We start from the raw sequence: 18175 nt of genomic DNA on the forward strand, positions 1-18175 counted from the left end.
TAATGGCCAAAATGAGAAAATAACCAATGTCCACCTCATAAAAAGGGACAGAGCCTGCTTCTAACCTTCAAAGTCCTGAAATGAGTATCTGAATGCAAAGGGTTGTGGGGAGGATAAGCCAGTTTTCTTTGACTTGTGTTCCTTATTCTTATTATCACTAAAATTCTTGATTATAAATTCTTACAAAATTTGATCACTAACTCTTTGGAAATGATTCTCATGAGTATTTGGAAAGAGATCACCACAGAATTATTTTCTATAGTTCAAAAGTAAATATCAGTATGAAAGGGAAAAATGAATGAGGATGATTATCCAATTTACCTGATCACTAACAAGAATGTGGATGCCAGTGGGACCCTGTCTGTAAACCTGGTTAATTTGGTGGAGAGGAATATTAAACACCAACGCAAGTTTTCGTGCAACTTCTGAGGCAACCATTTCTTCCAAGTAGATTGCATGGTAAACTGAAATTTAAGAAAGAAAAAAAAAAAAACCAGCATATTACCCATAATCTTTGATCTGCTTCCTACCTGATCCACAGAAAGAATACATCTTTCAAAGTATCAAAAAAATAAAATTTAAAATTTATAATGGGACCAAATTAACATCTTTTCCCCCTTACTACCTTAAAATATCAAACTACCCATCTGAAATATAATACATTATTTATGTTTGCATGTATAACTTAACATTAACAAAATGATTTAAGGTTTAAATTTTTATTTATATTTTTCTGCACTGAAGTCTCTTGTATTCAAAAGTTAAATATGAACAGGGAAGCTGGACATGGTGGTGCATCCCTGTGCTTCCAGCCCTCAGGAGGTCAAGGTAGGAGGATCACAACTTCAAGGCCAGCCTCAGTAACTTAGTGAGGCCCTGAGCAACTTAGCAAGACCCTGTCCCCCAAAAAATAAGTAAATAAAAATAGGCTGGGGATGTGGCTTAATGATTAAACGACCCTGGGTTCAATACCAGGTACCAAAAAATGGGGTAGGGGTTAGGATGGGCTACAAACAGGCACAGGGGTCTTTCTGGGGTAATGGGACTCAAGCTGGACTGCAACAATGGCTATAAACTGTAAACACTGAAGTACCATTGAACTGCATATTACAGTAAAAGAATTTTTATGGTATACATATCATACTTGAAGAAAGTTGTTTTTAAAATGTATATATTTCTGGTAATATACAAAAAGAGCCCTAAAGGGGTCATTATTTTTGATCCAATAATCCTACTGTTGGGAATTTATCCTAAGGAATGAAAGCTCTTGGTACCCTCGCCCAATGTTCACACACACACACAAATTTAAAATAATGTAGAAGATACCACATGAACGGCTATAGACAGACAATGAAGGTTGAAACTTCTTTACAGAATACCCTAGCCAGAGTCCATCCAGCGTTCTGCATTCCTGGCACATATAAGTCTCCAGCAGACATCACCTGCAGAGTGTGCATGTGCAGTGTCTGACTCATGCGGGTCTTGCTTAATGACAGAGTCAAGCTAGACATGGATCAAAAATACCACTGCTGAGAACTTTGTTTCCGTAAATAAGGGTGTGTTCCTTGTTGTGTGTGTGGATTTATGAGTACAGAAACCTTTGTTACGGACACAATACCTTTATTTTTTTAATGTGGTGCTGAGGATCGAATCTAGTGCCTCACATGTGCCAGATAAGCACAATGCCACTGAGGCACAATCCCAGCTCCCTCCACTTATTTTTTCCTAAATAAATTTTACTGGAACACAGCCATACCTATCATTAACATACATTCTATGGCTATTCTGTGGCACTCCAGTGGCGGAGTTTAAATGTGTTACCTACGTTTGGGGATGTAACCTCTAAAATATTACAGTCTTAATGATATGTAAATGATGTGTAAGACCTTGGAGATACATGGTGAGATTCTTAAAAATTTTTATCCTTTTAGATTAAGAACTTGTACCTTGAATCTTAAAATTCATGGCTTCTGGAGTAAAATTAACACCAAATGGAAAATTCTGTAATTGTGACTGCTGCCCTTGTTTTTTCAGTAAAATTCCAACCATAAAGTATTTATCAGGGCAAATAACTGCCTCTGAATTTTGCAATGTATCTTTCTCTTTAAAGTTCTGAACATGTTGCCTTCTGTTTCAAAACATAAGAGGAAAATAGTAGAAAGTATATGATGTAAAATAAAAATGCTTACTTATTTTAAGGCTATATTCAGAGGAGAAAAGGGACCAGCCTTTCAATATCTGCTCTAATCCAGTGCTATACTGTATAAATAAGAAAAACCCTCAGGAATGAGATGCTTCCTAACATACAGATGGAAAATGACACAGAGCCTACTACCACTGATAGGGACCTATCACCTCATGAACAGATCACTGTGCCACCCAGTCCACACTTAGGACTGATATACAGATGCATCTTTGCACATGTTTTATTTTAAGTAGTCCCCCCATCTTGCTAGTCAGTAAAATGGAGAAGAGTGGTGCTCCCCCTTTTTTTGGGGGGGGGGGAGGGTTATCAAGCCACCAGTGTACATTTGCCATTTCAGTAAATGTGAGATTTAAGGGGGCAAAAAGCCAGATAAAAATCTCAAAGCATTCAAGCTAGTCTTTTGCTTGTTTAGATATTTCTGGCACAAGGGGCCATATAAAAGAGAACTTGAGAAAGACTGCTAGTTTCCTCTTTTCCCAAGGACATGGCCCTACAGTTGGTGCCTACTACTATCAAGACTCCTGCACTAGTAACTGGGCAGAAAGGAAGTGACAGGGTTGAGATACCCTGAATACCCACCGTAAGGCGTCCCACTGCCATTCTCGCCTCCACTGCCTGCAGCTTGCTGCTGCGCTTGCAGGGTGGCACTACTCGGCTGCTCCTGGCAGACATAGATGGTTAAGCGGGGCCTAACCGACCTGCAATCAGAAGATGCCAAGATGAGCCTAGGAGAGAAGCTGCCTGAACACACGTACACATGACAACTATAGGAATCTAAGTTCTAATTCCTTATGAAAATTTTACAATGTTATTTCATTATACAAAATAATTTACTAATAAAAATGTAAAAACCACACACCTCACAACAACTATCACAGGTGGTCTAATATGATGATCCAGACTCTAAACCATTGAGATGGTCTGTCAGATGCTGGTAAATTTAAGTTTCAAGATTAAGTAAGCAATTTAAAATCAATGATTCAATTTTAATGGAATTCTCACACCCCAAGTCTAGAAATAACAATGATAGTAAATGGATCGTAAAAGCCAGCATAGTTTACAGTTCTATTATTTTAATTCACAATTAGAAGTTTACATATTTAATAACTGTTTAATAATAGTCATGACCTTGAAAACCGTAGATTCTGTATAGCTCACCTAAATTAGAAGTTTTGTTTTCTTGGCAACAAACCCAGTCGTCTTCAAGAAATCAGTACTGCCCATGTGCATTGCTACCAGTCTTACAGTCTACCTCTGCCCTCATCAGTGCCTGCATCATATCTGGGCCTGCCCTGAAGGTGTACACAAAACAGTCTTCTCGTGAGCACGATGCTGCCGATGCTCGACGGTGCACACAGGCACACGCCAACCTATCGTGGAAACACATTCTGCCCAAACCCCCCACGCGAAGAAAGGTATGTCCTTATTTCACGCAAAACAGTCCACAGTATTTTACCTTGACTTCAGTGAATTATAGAGCCGAATTCCATCGGCTGCACCACAAATTTGAACTAAATCTTCCTTTGTCAGTTTTAATAAGTCGGCACCTGGAGGACAACAAAGAGACTCTTCTCAAATGAAAAAGAACATGCCACTGGCTGCTTCACAAGCATCCATCTCTATTTACATGGTTAGATGTCCTTCTAAACAACGTCAGGCATTCTGAATGTACACACACACATCCCCTGACCTTTAGAGCCAAAAACAATGCTGGTTTTTCAATGGCCTGTATTATATCAAGAGGGAGTTCAGAAGCCCAGAAGCTGGTAAATCTAAACAGTGTACAGATCCCATACAACTGACTATCCCCAATACCAAATCTCACTGCCTGCTTCACCTAGTGGCTCTGCTGTGGCTTTACTTGATTCTGACCTCAGGTAAATAAATCTTGAGATCACCCAGATTACTCAGTGTTTTATTTTTACAAAAGAGAAAATGGAAGTCCAGAGTTTCAGAAACATGTTCAGAGTGACACAACTAGCTGATAGTGGAACAAGGACTAGGCCTCTTAATGTCACATCAAACATTCTGTAACATAACTGTCATAGCAGCCAATTTTAAAGGAAAGCATGGCAGAGAATCACATAATTCCTTCATATTTCCCCCCATAAATACTTGCCAAGTGTGAATAACAAGAGATCAAAGATACAACAGACCTTAAAATACAGCAGAAAGGTGGGAGAGGAAGTAGTGAAAACAAGACTGACCAAGCTTGGGGTGGCTACATGGGAGTTCATCACATTCTCCTCTCTGCTTATTTATGTTTGAATACATTCACAATCTTTTATGTTTAGCCCTCTACTAACAGTCTCTGGGATATAGGCATAACTTCCATATAAGTATCTCCTACCAATATGTAATAAGATAATGGAGTTCTCTAAGAGCTTGAATATGAGAACCTAATAAATTTCTAATTTATAAAAGAAAAAAAGATCAGAGAAGTGTAACTTCCACAAGACATGAACATTAAGAGTCATTCTGTAGTCAGAGAAACAAGCACTCTCATCTCTCTACTGGAGCCTACAAAAAACACCTCTGAAGCAGGGCTCATAGGTGTGACCAGAGATGTGCCCACGCACATATGTACCCTTAACCTTAACCCATGCAGAAAAGTGGATAAACCTTCCTGAAATGTGAAAACCCAAAAGGCTCAGAGCAAGAGGCCTCATCTCCTCACTGACCTTTTGTAGTTCTTTGACTCAGTTGATGCACCAAAGGGGCACAATGACTAGCTCCCTGCCCAGTCTCCAGAGGAAGCCCACACTCAATGAAAAGAGCTTAAAACTCCCAAGACAAAAACATGAACGGACCAAATAGGAGTAACAAGGGCCTTCCATATTTATTGGAGGTTTTTCTATGTGCTATGCTTTTAATTCTGCTTGTTCTGCAAGAGCTCAAGATGACCACCTCCACCCCAAATTGTACAATTTCTAGTTTTTCACACTTAAGAGGCTTTTCCTTAATCATATAAAAATATGGATCCCAGGGCTAGGGCTGTAGCTCAGTGGTTGAGTGCTTGCTCATATGTGTGAGGCACTGGGTTCGATCAAACAAATAAAATAGTGTGTCCATCTACAACTTAAAAAAAAAAAAAAAAAAGGTGGGCGGGCAGTCCCAGCTAGCAAGTGACTTCCATCTGGTACTTTGAAGAGGCAAAAATGACTATTCATTGCAAAAACAATGCAATAAATAGCACAATAGGAAACCATATTCTTTGTGAAACTAAGATTTCCTTGAAGCTCGATATGTGCACACACATTCCATCCTCTTAAAGCAACCAAGCTGAGTTTCAATGGCTCTATACTACCACAAGCTAAGCAAAGGTGCCACTTTACTGTGACTCACCATTTCTCAGAATATGTTTATCCACGACATGTTGTTCTGTGGGAAAAAGGTCCCAGTGCCAAATGTATCTGGAAGATACTGGTCCTGCCCCACCTGGTGTATCCACTACTATTTGTTACATGGACCTCCTTCCACACCACCTGAGGCAGCACTACTTGATGCCTTCTAACATCCCATCCAAGTATTTCCTTATCTTAGTAAGAATAGAACTGACACTTCAGTATATAAGACCCTTAAGTACATAAGACCTGGGTCCATGAGATACTATTCTGCAATAAAAAGAGTTAAACTATAGATACATACAACAACTTGGGTGAATCTTTTTTTTTTTCTTTTTTTAGAGAGAGAGAGAGAATTTTAATATTTATTTTTAGTTTTCGGCAGACACAACATCTTTGTTTGTATGTGGTGCTGAGGATCGAACCCAGGCCGCACGCATGCCAGGCAAGCAGGCACGCTACCACTTGAGCCACATCCCCAGCCCTTGGGTGGATCTTGAGATTATGATGCTGAGTTATAAAAAAGCCAATATCACAAGGTTTGTAAAAGAAAAAATACCAGGGAACTATATATCCTGTGATTCCATTTCCATAACTCTCCAAGTGAAAAAAATAATAGAGACAGAAAAGAGTCTAGTGTGGAAGAGATAAAAACGGGTGTAGCAGCAGGAGATCACTGTGGTAATGGCCTAATTCTGTAGCTTAGCCACAATAGTAGTTACACAAATCTGCACATGTGATAAAATGACTTAACTATATATTATACCAAAGTCAATTTACTGGTTTTGTTATTGTACTACAATTATATGAAAAACTGAATGAAGGCATACTGGACCAATTGCACATTATCTTTTGGAACTTGGTATAAAGCAAAAACTATTTCAAAATGAAGGTAAAACGAAAAAGTATTGCATAAACTATATACATACATACAAGTGACTACCCATAAGTCTGGTGAAACTATAGATTTTATCAATGGTAATTTCCTGGTTTTTATAGTATATGACAAGCATATAAGATATTTCTACTGTGGGAAAGTGGGTGATGGAAACACAGGACTTCTCTGTATATTATCACTGCTTTCTGTAACTTTTTATGTATGTATGTGTGTGTATATATATTTACTTATTTAAAAAAATTTAAACTCTTTAATAAAACCACAGACACAAACAAGTAAACAAAACACTCCCATGTATGTCTCACACACACAGAGACATACCTGAAAAATTAGAAAACAGTCTTGTATAGGAAGAGAATCTGTTTTTGAGCAGCCACTGTTGTGTTTCCTGGGTTGTAGCTGAAGGCTGAATTTGCTATTAACAGAGAAAATGAACACAAAGAGATGAAACCAGTCAAACTTACAAAACCAAACCAAACCAGACCAGACCACCAAGTCACTAGCATGTAAAGAGTATTTAAACAAAACAAAGGACCCTCCAAGTTTCAGTATTAAAAAAAGAAAACCTAAGAAGAACATGAACCTGACTACTTAGAAACCTGAATAAGGACTCAAATACTGTCAGAAACTTTAAAAATGTAAGACCTTGAAAGCATAAAATAGTTTTAGGAAAAAGATACTTACTTCACCAGATGTCTGTGAAACTCCATCTCCCTGATGATTTGGGGAAGAAGAATTGCTAAAGAGAAAGGAAAAGGAAGAAGAGAATGGTTTTTATAATTAAAAAAAAAAAAATCAAAGCCTATTAAACTAGATAACTTTAAATAAGGCAACACTATGAGAAAGCTGTAAGTTTGCAAATAGAGGGAAGACACAGCAGGGTGGGGGTAACTATGATAAGATGAAGACGCAGAAGACCCTCTCTTCACTCATGCCATTTTGTCCATATGTTCTAGTGAGAAATTCAAGTTTTATGAAATCCCACTTATCCATAGGGATGCCAAGAAAATAAAGGATACTAAATGATTTTAGTTAGAAAAAAGAGAAACCAATAAGATATAGAGCTGCAAAAACCATCTACTTTAAGAAAACAATGAGCTACAAGAAAAAGTATAATGATCCTAAGCAAAAATATAAAATACTATCTTCCTTTGATTAATCCATGATACATACCCATGATGACAGAGAGTGAACAAGAGAAACAAACCACTATCCTTGTGTTTCTAAGGCAGAATGAAAACAGTAAACAACTTTCTGACTCCTGCACATAGGCTCCTTTATTTTGGGGGGCAATGGTGGGGATAGAACCCAGGGAAGTGTTCTCCCACTGAGCTACAGGCACTATATTGATTATTTATATCCATTTCCACTCACTAAATTTCAGCTCCTTCAAATTGAGATCTGTCTGGTCACTTATATATCACAGCACCTAGAATAGTCCTGGAACAGTGGACTCTCAGGAAATATCCAGCCAACTAGTCAACTTGAATTCACAACTCATCTCTAAGGTCATAGGAATTTTGTAAGATTATTAAGGCTGGACTGCCCTAAAAAAACAAAACTAGAAGAGATCTTTTAATGTGGTAACATGATGGCTCTCCAGTCCCTCCTTCAAGTCAATGAGTATTCTTCTACTTTTAAACCTACATGAAAACACGCAGTATCACCAGCTCATATATTTCCACAGGGGAAAAATGTCATTTTGTTTGTTTTCTTATCAGACCTGGGCAATATGATCAGAGTATAAAATAACAGAACCTTTCCCTTGTGGTCATAGCTTTAATAATTTTCTCCGCAGTAAGAAGTGCCCTAAAAAAAAGGGTGGTGGTGGGGTCTGATCAGAAATACTCTGCTTTAGTTCTCCAGCAAAGCAGCCAGAAATGGAAAGCCCCAGAGGGTACCACTGCATCTTCAGGTTGCCTCAGACCCTGTCTCCTGCTCCCACCTGTAATTCCCAAGAGTCTCAGTTGTTAGTCAAAGCCAGATAATAAGCACAGTAATGGGTGGCCCACACCTATAATCCCAGCTACGTGAAAGGCTGAGGCAGGAGGATCAAAAGTTCCAAGCCCCACCCCCCAAAAAAAGTTTCAGATGAATAAAGAAAAATGAAATTATGACATTAGCAGGAAAATGGATGGGTAAAATAAGTCAAACTCAGAAGATTAAGAGTCATATGTTTTCTCTCATGTAGAACCTAGAGAAGAAAAAGGATAAGGATAATACAAGTGGGGATGGATCTCCTAAAACTCAAAGGGAGATCAGTAGAGTAAAAGGACCAAGGGATTGGGGTGCTGGGGAGTGATATTGACCAAATTATGTTGTTATATTGTGTGCATGTACAAATATGTAATAACAAATCCCACCAATATGTACAACTATAATGCACCAATAACAAATGTGGAAGCTAGCTATTTTCTGCCCCCAAAATGAGCCACTCCAGGGTTCTACCAATTGACTCCGCTGCTAAATACTGAATAAAGAAAAGCCTGCTGATCCAGGGGACGGTGGAAAAAAAAAAAAAAAACATAGGAGCCAGGGGCAGTGATGCACACCTATAATCCCAGCAACTCGGGAGGCTGGGGCAGGAAGATCGTGAGTACAAATCCAGTCTAAGAAACTTAGCGAGACCCTCTGTCTCAAAAAAAAAAAAAAAAGACTGGGGGTGCTGAGGATTGTGGCTCAGCAGTAGAACACTCACCTAGCACATCATGTGAAGCCCTGGGTTCAATCCTCAGCACCACGTAAAAATAAGTAAATAAAATAAAGGTATTATTTCCAACTACAACTAAAAAAAAATATTAAAAATTACTTAAAAAGGGCTGGGGATGTGGCTCAAGCGGTAGCGCGCTCGCCTGGCATGCCTGCGGCCTGAGTTCGATCCTCAGCACCACATACAAACAAAGATATTGTGTCTGCCAAAAACTAAAAAATAAATATTAAAAAATTCTCTCACTCTCTCTGAAAAAAAAAATACTTAAAAAAAAAAAAAAAAGGCTAGGGATGTAGCTCAGTAGTTAAGTGCCCCTCAATTAATGGGACCAAAAATGGAGGGTGGGGGAGGAGGGGGGAGGGGTGGTGGTGGCCAGGCCAGCCTAGGTGACTATAAAATTTTTAAAAAGGGTGCAGCTCAGTGGCAGAGCAATTGCCTAGCGTATGCAAGCCCTTGGATTCAATCTCCAGTACCACTAAAAAAGAAAAAACTTAAAAATCTATTATTCCCATTTCTGAAACCACAGTGACTCATTAGAAACCGAAAGCCCTAGCCAGTCACAGTGGGACACACCTGTAATCCCAATAGCTCAGGTGGCTGAGGCAGAAGGATCTCGAATTCAAAGCCAGCCTCAATAAAAGCAAGGCACTAACAACTCAGTGAGACCCTGTCTCTAAATAAAATACAAAATAGGGCTGAAGATGGCTCAGTGGTTAAGTGCCCCTGGGTTGAATCCCTGGTCCAAAAAAGAAAGAAACTGAAAGCCCTTCCTTAAATACTCAAAAAACAGAAACAAACTTTCTATTGGGAGGGAAAATAGATCACGAAATAAGCTGTCTGATATGGCAAGCACTGAAGATGAGTGTTCTTGCTAATAAATGTAATTTTAACATACTGAAGTCATAGTTTCACCTCAACAACTCACCATGACCTTGCCTGGGAACCTCATTAATACTGTCTTCAATCTCACAGACTGTTTCCTTGTCTTCATCTTGAAAATGGTCCCTCTTCTACAATTATCATAGTTGTGAAAGTATGAGGCACACGAGGCTACTGCAAAAGGCTCGCAGGTGAAGAAAATATAACTACCGTGCACAGTCATTAAGAGGCTACTTTAAAGGCTGGAGACATAGCTCAGTTGGTAGAGTGCTTGCCTCACATGTACAAGGACTTAGGTTCAATCCCCAGCACCACCAAAAAAAAAAAAAAAAAAGAGGCAGGCAGGCTACTTTAATGAAGAGGAAGGGACTTGCAGGATCATGAGGTGGTGCAGGCACAGAACTACAGAAACCAGATACCTGTCTGGGACACTGCAAGTGCTCTGCTGGGAAGAGGTGAAAGTGGGCGCTGGTGAAGGGCTGTTATTCGCATAGGTTGTGGGGGTATCAGGCCACGGAGAACACTAAGGACAGAAACAGAAATAAATTAATGATATGCCTTTTAAATATGTAGAAGAAATACTTTTGTGATTTACTCTCTAGTCTGACCCAATGCAAGATTCTAAAATGAAAGACACCTGATGCATACCAAGTACCCTCAAAGACACATGTCAATTTTAGCCTGTGTGGCAAAGAAAAATTTTACCTGCTGTGTGCGTCTAGACACTGATTAATCTTAGAGAAGACCTGAAGTGATGACAACAGCAAAAATTCATAAAAGCATTTAAAATATATACTTAGGTATAATTTGTTTTCAAGAGCTTTGTCAGTTCCCCAAAAGGCACCTATCAACGTTTTAAAAAAATAGCAGAAACGAAAAAGGATTCATAAGCAACATCTGACATCACATGGTGACTTGGACAGTGGCTGTGTCCTACTAGGTCTCCTTTTGCCCTATTCCCTAAGGAGCAGCCTTACCAGTACCCATTTGCTTCCTTGATCTCTCTTAAGATTAATAATTCCCAAATAAGATTAGATAGGCCCACCAAAGTGTACCAACTGTGTATAGCACTGCCTCTACCTCTACCTATCCATCCGTATATATTTATTTGTATTTTCTTAAAGGATATAGTGGGCTTAAATATTCCTCAACCTTAGGTAAAATTCTGACCAGAGATAGAGCAAAGATACAAAAACACACTGTTTCATTAAGAGAGCTGAAAAAGCCATAGTAAAAGCACACTGAGCAGGCTAGGAGAGCCTCAAATAGAAGTCTCAAACCCAAGGAAGGAAGTAATCTATTTTACCCGACAGGTAATCTTTCTACAGCTGATCTTTTGGGGATGTTTGTCAATCAAGAAACTCTTTTCACAATCATCCTTCTCCCATTTTACACAAGAGAAGCATCACATCCAACTACAGCCCTGGGTTAAGACACCAAAGCCAAGCAAAAAACTATTAGGTGGTTTTCAATTTTTTATTTTCAAAATAATCCAGGAGGACCTATTATCAACTGGCATATACTAAAATAATCTAGATTATACAGAAAGGTATATTACTGGAATTTTTACAAATTGGAGTGCCAACACTTTAATGACACTGCTGAAAGAAAAATTTATCAAAAACAGTTTCTCCTGTCTATTTAAAAATCTAAAAGCCATATTCTATCCTGTCTCATCATTCAAGATATAGTTCCAATTAATGTTTATTTTTTAATTTGATAGTTTTTCACCACAATTTATATAACTTGTTATTACAAACTGATACTTCTATTTTAAAAATTCAAATTTCTTTTTCTAATTTTTTTGTCATAGATGGACACGATACCTTTATGTGTGATGCAAAGAATCAAACACAGTGCTTCACACATACTAGGCGAGTGCTCTACAATTGAGTTACAGCCCCAGCCCAAAAATTTAAATGTCTTGACTAAGTTAAGGGTCAATGGTCAAAAGAAAATTTAAAACTCAAAATTTCATTTATAAAAAATTGCTGTAAAGAAATAATTAGGATGATCATTTAAAAAAAGACCTTCAGACTCAGAACATTAAGCAAGAAGGAAGGGGAGAATAATCCTGGCCTTAATTCTGCCCTTTCAGTTAATCTAAGATTCTGGATTTAACTAAAGATGATGAAATTGGGGCTCAGGATGTGGCTCAAGCGGTAATGCGCTCACCTAGGCGGGGCTCTGGGTTCAATCCTCAGCACCACATAAAATAAAATAAAGATGTTGTGTCCACAGAAAACTGAAAAATAAATATTAAAAAATTCTCTCTCTCTCTCTCTCTCTAAAAAAAAGATGATGAAATTTTATTTTTCTATAGTATACAGGATGAACTTCAAAGAGTAAATGTCATAGTTTTATCTTAAACTATGAATATATTCACCATGCCAGAAAATTGTCTCCTTTTTCAGCAGTTTAAATTTATGATGAAAACTTTCAGATGACAACTTGAAAATGTACAAGGAATATATCTTTTTCCAAAATTCTTCTGAATAGCAAAGCATCTAGACCACTAGTGCGAAGGAGTTAAGAAAGCGTGAGGCATTCTGCAGTACAAAGTAAAGCTTGCCAATGGTACAGGGACTAAAAATCCATACCTGACAAGAATCAAAAGCATGGATACACACACACAAAAAAAGGAGAAATTCCCTAATCTTCTTAACAACTATCCTGTTATGTACCTCTTTAAAAATGGGAAAAACTGCAATTATTACCACCACATAGCTTTACTAAACCTTTGGCATGGCATACCAATTTCACTTATAAAAGTGACATTTTATACCACAATGCCCACTTTTTTAAAAACTAAGGTCTTTGTTTTTCTTTCCATCTTACAAATTATCACCTCCTCAGTTTATAAGATTCTATGAGCTCCTTAGCATATCTAATCAAAATCTCAGGTGTCAACATTCACTGTCACCTCCACTACCTGGAAGTTTTTCCTGCAACACCATCCTCCTTGCTCAATACAAAACAACACAGCATAGCACACATCTAAAAAATGAAATTTTTTTATTAAAAACACTGTCTTCCATATTTGCTTTACTGATTACTGTCAGCTTTTTGAGGAAATGAAGCAATCATAAGCTTCAAGTTAGTTTGACAAAGTAAAGAGGCCAAATTTATTCACACTCCCTACACAAAGCTTTCACTTTTACACATTTAGATTTTTTTTAACAGTACAAGAGAAGTGCTGCTTTGTTTTATTTTTGTGGTCATGGAATCAAACCCAGGCCTCATACAAGTTAGACAAGCTTTCCACCATTAAGCTACATTGCCAGCCCAATAACACTCGTTAAAATTAGGCAATGTTCCTATGTTCCCAAACACTGTAATGCATAGACACTAGGACTAATTGATCATATAATTCTAGTTACAGTACACTATGAATGAGTATCTCCTCAAGTAGATTAAAGAATGATGACCCACTTAAGGCTGTAAAAACTGGCAGGCCTGATGTGAGCCAATCAAAGATTAGTAGACATGCTAAGAGTTTTGTTGTGTAGCACCTGGGTACCAATGGTAGTAATGATTCAGTGTGGGACCATTTCATCAGCACCTTTTAGATTTTAACAATACACTGGACATCCATTTTTACTGAAAGCCAAATATAACTATCCAAAAAGCTATAAGCAATATTGGCCTTCCTTTGTAGGCATTTGAAGAAGTATATGAAAGAATTGCTGCAGACCTTCTTTCTTATCAGTAACCTGCTTTTTAAAATAGGTTTCTACGATGAGCTCAAACCACATCTAGAAGCATCTTACCCAAACCAAATGCAGCCAGGGCAGCAAGCAACACACTAGGAAGATGTGAAATCCCAGGCCAGTGAACTGCTGACGTTTTGCATACTTTAGACTTGAGTTAAGAATCATTAAAGATTTCCCAACAACTTTCTCATCTTCAGATTAGCTCAGGGCTGTAACAGATTTCTTTTATTTATGAATTACCATTTAAGTTAGCTAAATGGTTTATAAAAGGAGTGGGAAAGTGAGTTGAGTTACCAGGATATTTCCCTAAAGAAATCTACTAAGAACATTATGGGTCTTCATCTGGGGAATCAGAAGATAAAACTGGAGAGACAAGCATTTTGGGAAAGAATATTTAGTGGTTCCAAAAATCATTGATTTAAAATTTAAAAGCCCAGTTAAAGAAGATGCAACATGTGTGCTCCCTGTGGCACTAGGATGTGTACATTTTAAGTATGATTGCATGAAGAAAAATTCAAAACATTTTTATTCAATGCATTAAACTGGAATCAAGGTTCCTTTGATGGTGCCTGTTTCAAGATCTATAATTAATCACAAGTGTATGTAGGAAAGTGAAAAATCCGTTTTTGGCACCTTAATAGTGTGAACACGCAACAATGAATAGAGTACTCATTAATATATATGATACCAATTTGTTTTTTATTCTTTAATGCTACTAGTATATAACTAATCTGAGTTTGCATAATAAAATAATCTTTTGTGGACTGTTAGATGAAGAGCTGTGTCATGAAATAAAGATCTGCTCTACTTAACCTGAAAAGGCTAATACACAACCAAAAGCCTCCTGGACTGCAAATTGAGGAGACCCAGGTCTAAGTGTAGTGAGGTGCACTACTTTAATCTGAAGCATTAAGTCACAATGCAGGTGGGTGCCAAGAGGAATCACTAATGCAGTCAAAGATGTTTTTTTCTACCAGTGCTGCCAAATAGGCTTTTAAAAGCACAGACAGACACAGATTCTTACACTGCATGCAAGGAAATGTGACATAGAATATTGCACATATTAATGTCAAGCTTGATGCCATCATTTAAATATCCACAAAATTTTCTTATCAGGTCTACACAAGAGAAAGCAAAAAAATGTTTAATTACACAAAAATGACAACTATTTTAAAAATAACTATTTAAATAAAGAAATTATTTTCAATTAATTTCAGTGCTCTTGGAGGAGGTGTGTGTGGAGGGAGGGAGGGAAGAGGGAAGGAGACAAGGAGGGAACACAAATCTCTGGGTGTATTCTTTTTTCCCTCCAAAACCACCCAATATGGTCAACATTGTTTTTGCTTTGTTTTAAAGTGTTAGATTTAGGAAATTTTCCTCAGTGAGGAACAAACAGAAAGCAGGAAGTCTAAACAAAAGCAAATTAAATCAAGACATGGACATCAAAAACAATTTTGGCTTTACTTTTCAGTGGAAGTTGGTCCTATATCTAACACTGTACAAGGTTTCTTGCACAATGAAAAGAGAAGCAGAAGTCCCTTACACTGCCTCGCTTTGCCAGAGAATCACCGTAGTCTGCTGGCAAAGTCCGCTTGCTGGACTTTTTCTGCTCATGTTCAACTGCATCTTCAATTATAGGCTCAAGCCTCATCTGGACAAACACCAAAGATTGGGATCAATGTCTTTTCATTATACAAAGAAAGATCTAATACCCTGTTTCATGTCTCTGCAGTCCAATTAAACAAATGTATGACTAACAGGATTCAAAGTTAAAGAAAATGCAAAACCCCAGCAGTGACAAAAATTGGACATTCTAGGCCCCAATTTAATAATCTCTTGCCAACTTCAAGGTTTTAAGGTCTGTTTCTGAGACCTGATTGGGATTTCAGCATCTTCATTCAAGATCCCACCCACAAAACTAATCCATAAAAATTCCCAAATTTAAATATTTCCCTACAAATTTCTCAAAGAATATCATGTTGTTCTACCACCCAATCTTTCCCAACCCCTTTGTTGTGAAACTCGTCTGAGAGGTAGTGCTAATAATACACAACCTCTGCTTCTCTTCCAAAACCAAATGCCACATTACATTACCTCTGTGAGGATTGTGGTATCATAGGACGGCTGATACTTTTCTTTTTCATGAGCTGTTCTTTTTTCCATCTTTTCTCGGTCAGTTTTTTGTTTTCTGTCTGCACCTTTAGGCTTAAAAACAAAGATTATTTCCTTCATCATACTGTAAACAGCTTTAAAAGCAAAACTGAATCCTAATTACTGACAGCTGGTTTCTATTTCTTACCTTAAAAACTTTAATTTGGCAACTAGCAGAGTGAAGATGATCTGTGTATTCTCCGTTTTCATTCTGCTTAAAGGTGTCAACCTGGATCCTGAAAGGTACTCCCTTTTCACCTCCATGTTTTCGAGGAGTAAATTCTGTGCTGATGCAGTGTACCTAAAAATCAATGCAAGATGAAGTGGCCTCAAAGCACCTCCCATGGATTGCCTATTTAGTTCCCAGTTAGATAGCATGCCACCAGCACACATTCAAGAACCTTAAAAACTCTCACATATCAGCAAAATTCTCTTGTGAATTTCCCTAGCTTTTAATACATCCTGTGTATTAGTAATCCAATGATTTCTTTTAGAAATCCAATGAGTAGTTCTGGATTTGCTCAGAACAACCTCTTTCCCTATTACATTCTCCCTCCTCTGATGCAGGACTTAAAAGTACAATGGCTTCCTATACATGTCACCTACCTCCACACTGAACAATATGCTACTCTTAGACCCAGGGTCCTAAGCCCTACTCAATCCACAGCAATCCTTACTTCATCATTCTGAGCTGTCAGTGGTTTATCCTTTACTGCCATTACCCCTATTTCAGACAGCCAATCATCTTACTGAGGCTCTTACACAGACATACCAATCTGTGATACATGCCTAGGGAATTTCCACAGCCCAGAAAACGAAGGACTCATCTTATATCCATCTAAATTCTCCAGAACCCTTCAAAAATCTATTTTGGACTCCGGAGCAATATTCATCTTCCACTCTTGCCTAAATGCCAGCTTGAGAAAACAGCTTTAGAGTACAGCACTATGGTCATTTTTGCTTGCTACATACACATACCATCTTCAAATTACTTGCAATGTGAAAGCAGATTTCTGCAATGACTTATGACTGCACAACCCAAGATTTTATTATTAACAACCTGAGGTGGTGTTACCATTCACTACATAAGTGGTTATCCTACAGACAAACATCAATAGCATGAGAAAAATATTCAATTATTATCAACCATGCCCCAAAGATTAACAGATGAAGAACATTTGGTAGACCACCAAAATGCAAAATACTAATGATTTATTGACTTATTTTTGGTGATGGTTGAACCCAAGGGTGCTTTAGCACTGAGCCACAGTGTTTTGGCACAGGATCTCACTAACTTGCTTAGGGCCTTGATAATTTGCTGAAGATGGCCCCAAACTTGCAATCCTCTTGCCTCTGCCTCTCCAATCAGAGATTACAGGTGTGTGCCACTGCTCCCAGCAGCAAAATACTAATGATTCTTTACAGTTGATATGATCCATAGCCTACTTAGATTGCCCAAGAATTAAATGTTTTCTCTTTTCAATATAAAGATTGCCTACTCACAAGTTTAAATTCCTCCATAGATATTATAAATCTGAACATACCATTAGAATTACTACTTTTTAATAAATATAATGTTACTTTTAAAAAATTCAACTTTTCAATATACATGTTCTTGATGGATGAAATATGTCTGGAATTTGTTTTAAAGTATGCCAATAATAATTCTAAATGAGAAAAAACTACTAACTGGTGAAGCCAGGTGGGTACATGGAGAACCAGTGTTCTATTTGTGAAGGTTTGAAAATTTCAGTATTAAAATGTTTTAACAATGCTACCAAGAATTTTAAAACTTTTTTCAATCATTTTTTTAAATAGCAGTTTTTGTTTATTAAAAATGATGAAAATCTTTATTGTCAATTACTAATGGTAAAAATAGAATTTGAATAATCTTTACATATCACAGAAAGTCTTTTCTATAATATGATGAATTGAGTAGCTTAAACCCATTTTATTTAATTTATTTATTTATGTGCAGTGCTGAGAATCAAACACAGAACCTCACACATGCTAGGCAAGTGCTCTGCCACTGAGCCACAGCCCCTGCAAACCCATTTTAATTGTGTATATTTAAAAAAAAAAAAAAAAAAAAAAAAACAGGTACAGTGCATGCCTATAATTCCAGCAACTTGGGAGGTTACAGTAGGAGAATCCCAAGCTCAACACCAGCCTCAGCACCTTACAATTTACACTCTGTCTCAAAATAAAAAACAAAAAGGACTGGTAACATGGCTTAGTGATTGAGTGCCTCTAGGTTCAATCCCCAGGACCAAA

The 18175-nt window shown here is 37.6% G+C and overlaps 1 protein-coding gene across 4 annotated transcripts in view; it reads right to left on the reverse strand.

Annotated features, from left to right (window-relative positions):
- Nucleotides 1-18175, reverse strand: part of Ubp1 (upstream binding protein 1) — a 50210-nt gene that overhangs the window by 5324 nt on the left and 26711 nt on the right. Inside the window, exons 6-14 of one of the 4 annotated variants that reach the window (XM_026405389.2) lie at nt 16050-16202; nt 15845-15955; nt 15294-15401; nt 10457-10560; nt 7133-7187; nt 6770-6863; nt 3663-3753; nt 2786-2904; nt 322-464 (exon numbers count right to left, since the gene is read on the reverse strand). In XM_026405389.2, coding sequence (XP_026261174.2) covers nt 322-464; nt 2786-2904; nt 3663-3753; nt 6770-6863; nt 7133-7187; nt 10457-10560; nt 15294-15401; nt 15845-15955; nt 16050-16202 — 978 coding nt within the window. Of the gene's footprint in view, nt 1-321; nt 465-2785; nt 2905-3364; nt 3499-3662; nt 3754-6769; nt 6864-7132; nt 7188-10456; nt 10561-15293; nt 15402-15844; nt 15956-16049; nt 16203-18175 lie in introns of those variants that run through there. The other 3 variants (XR_013343362.1, XM_077796253.1, XM_026405396.2) reach the window with 3 other exon arrangements.

Source organism: Urocitellus parryii, chromosome 3 (genome assembly GCF_045843805.1).
Source record: "Urocitellus parryii isolate mUroPar1 chromosome 3, mUroPar1.hap1, whole genome shotgun sequence".
Taxonomy (NCBI): domain Eukaryota; kingdom Metazoa; phylum Chordata; class Mammalia; order Rodentia; family Sciuridae; genus Urocitellus; species Urocitellus parryii.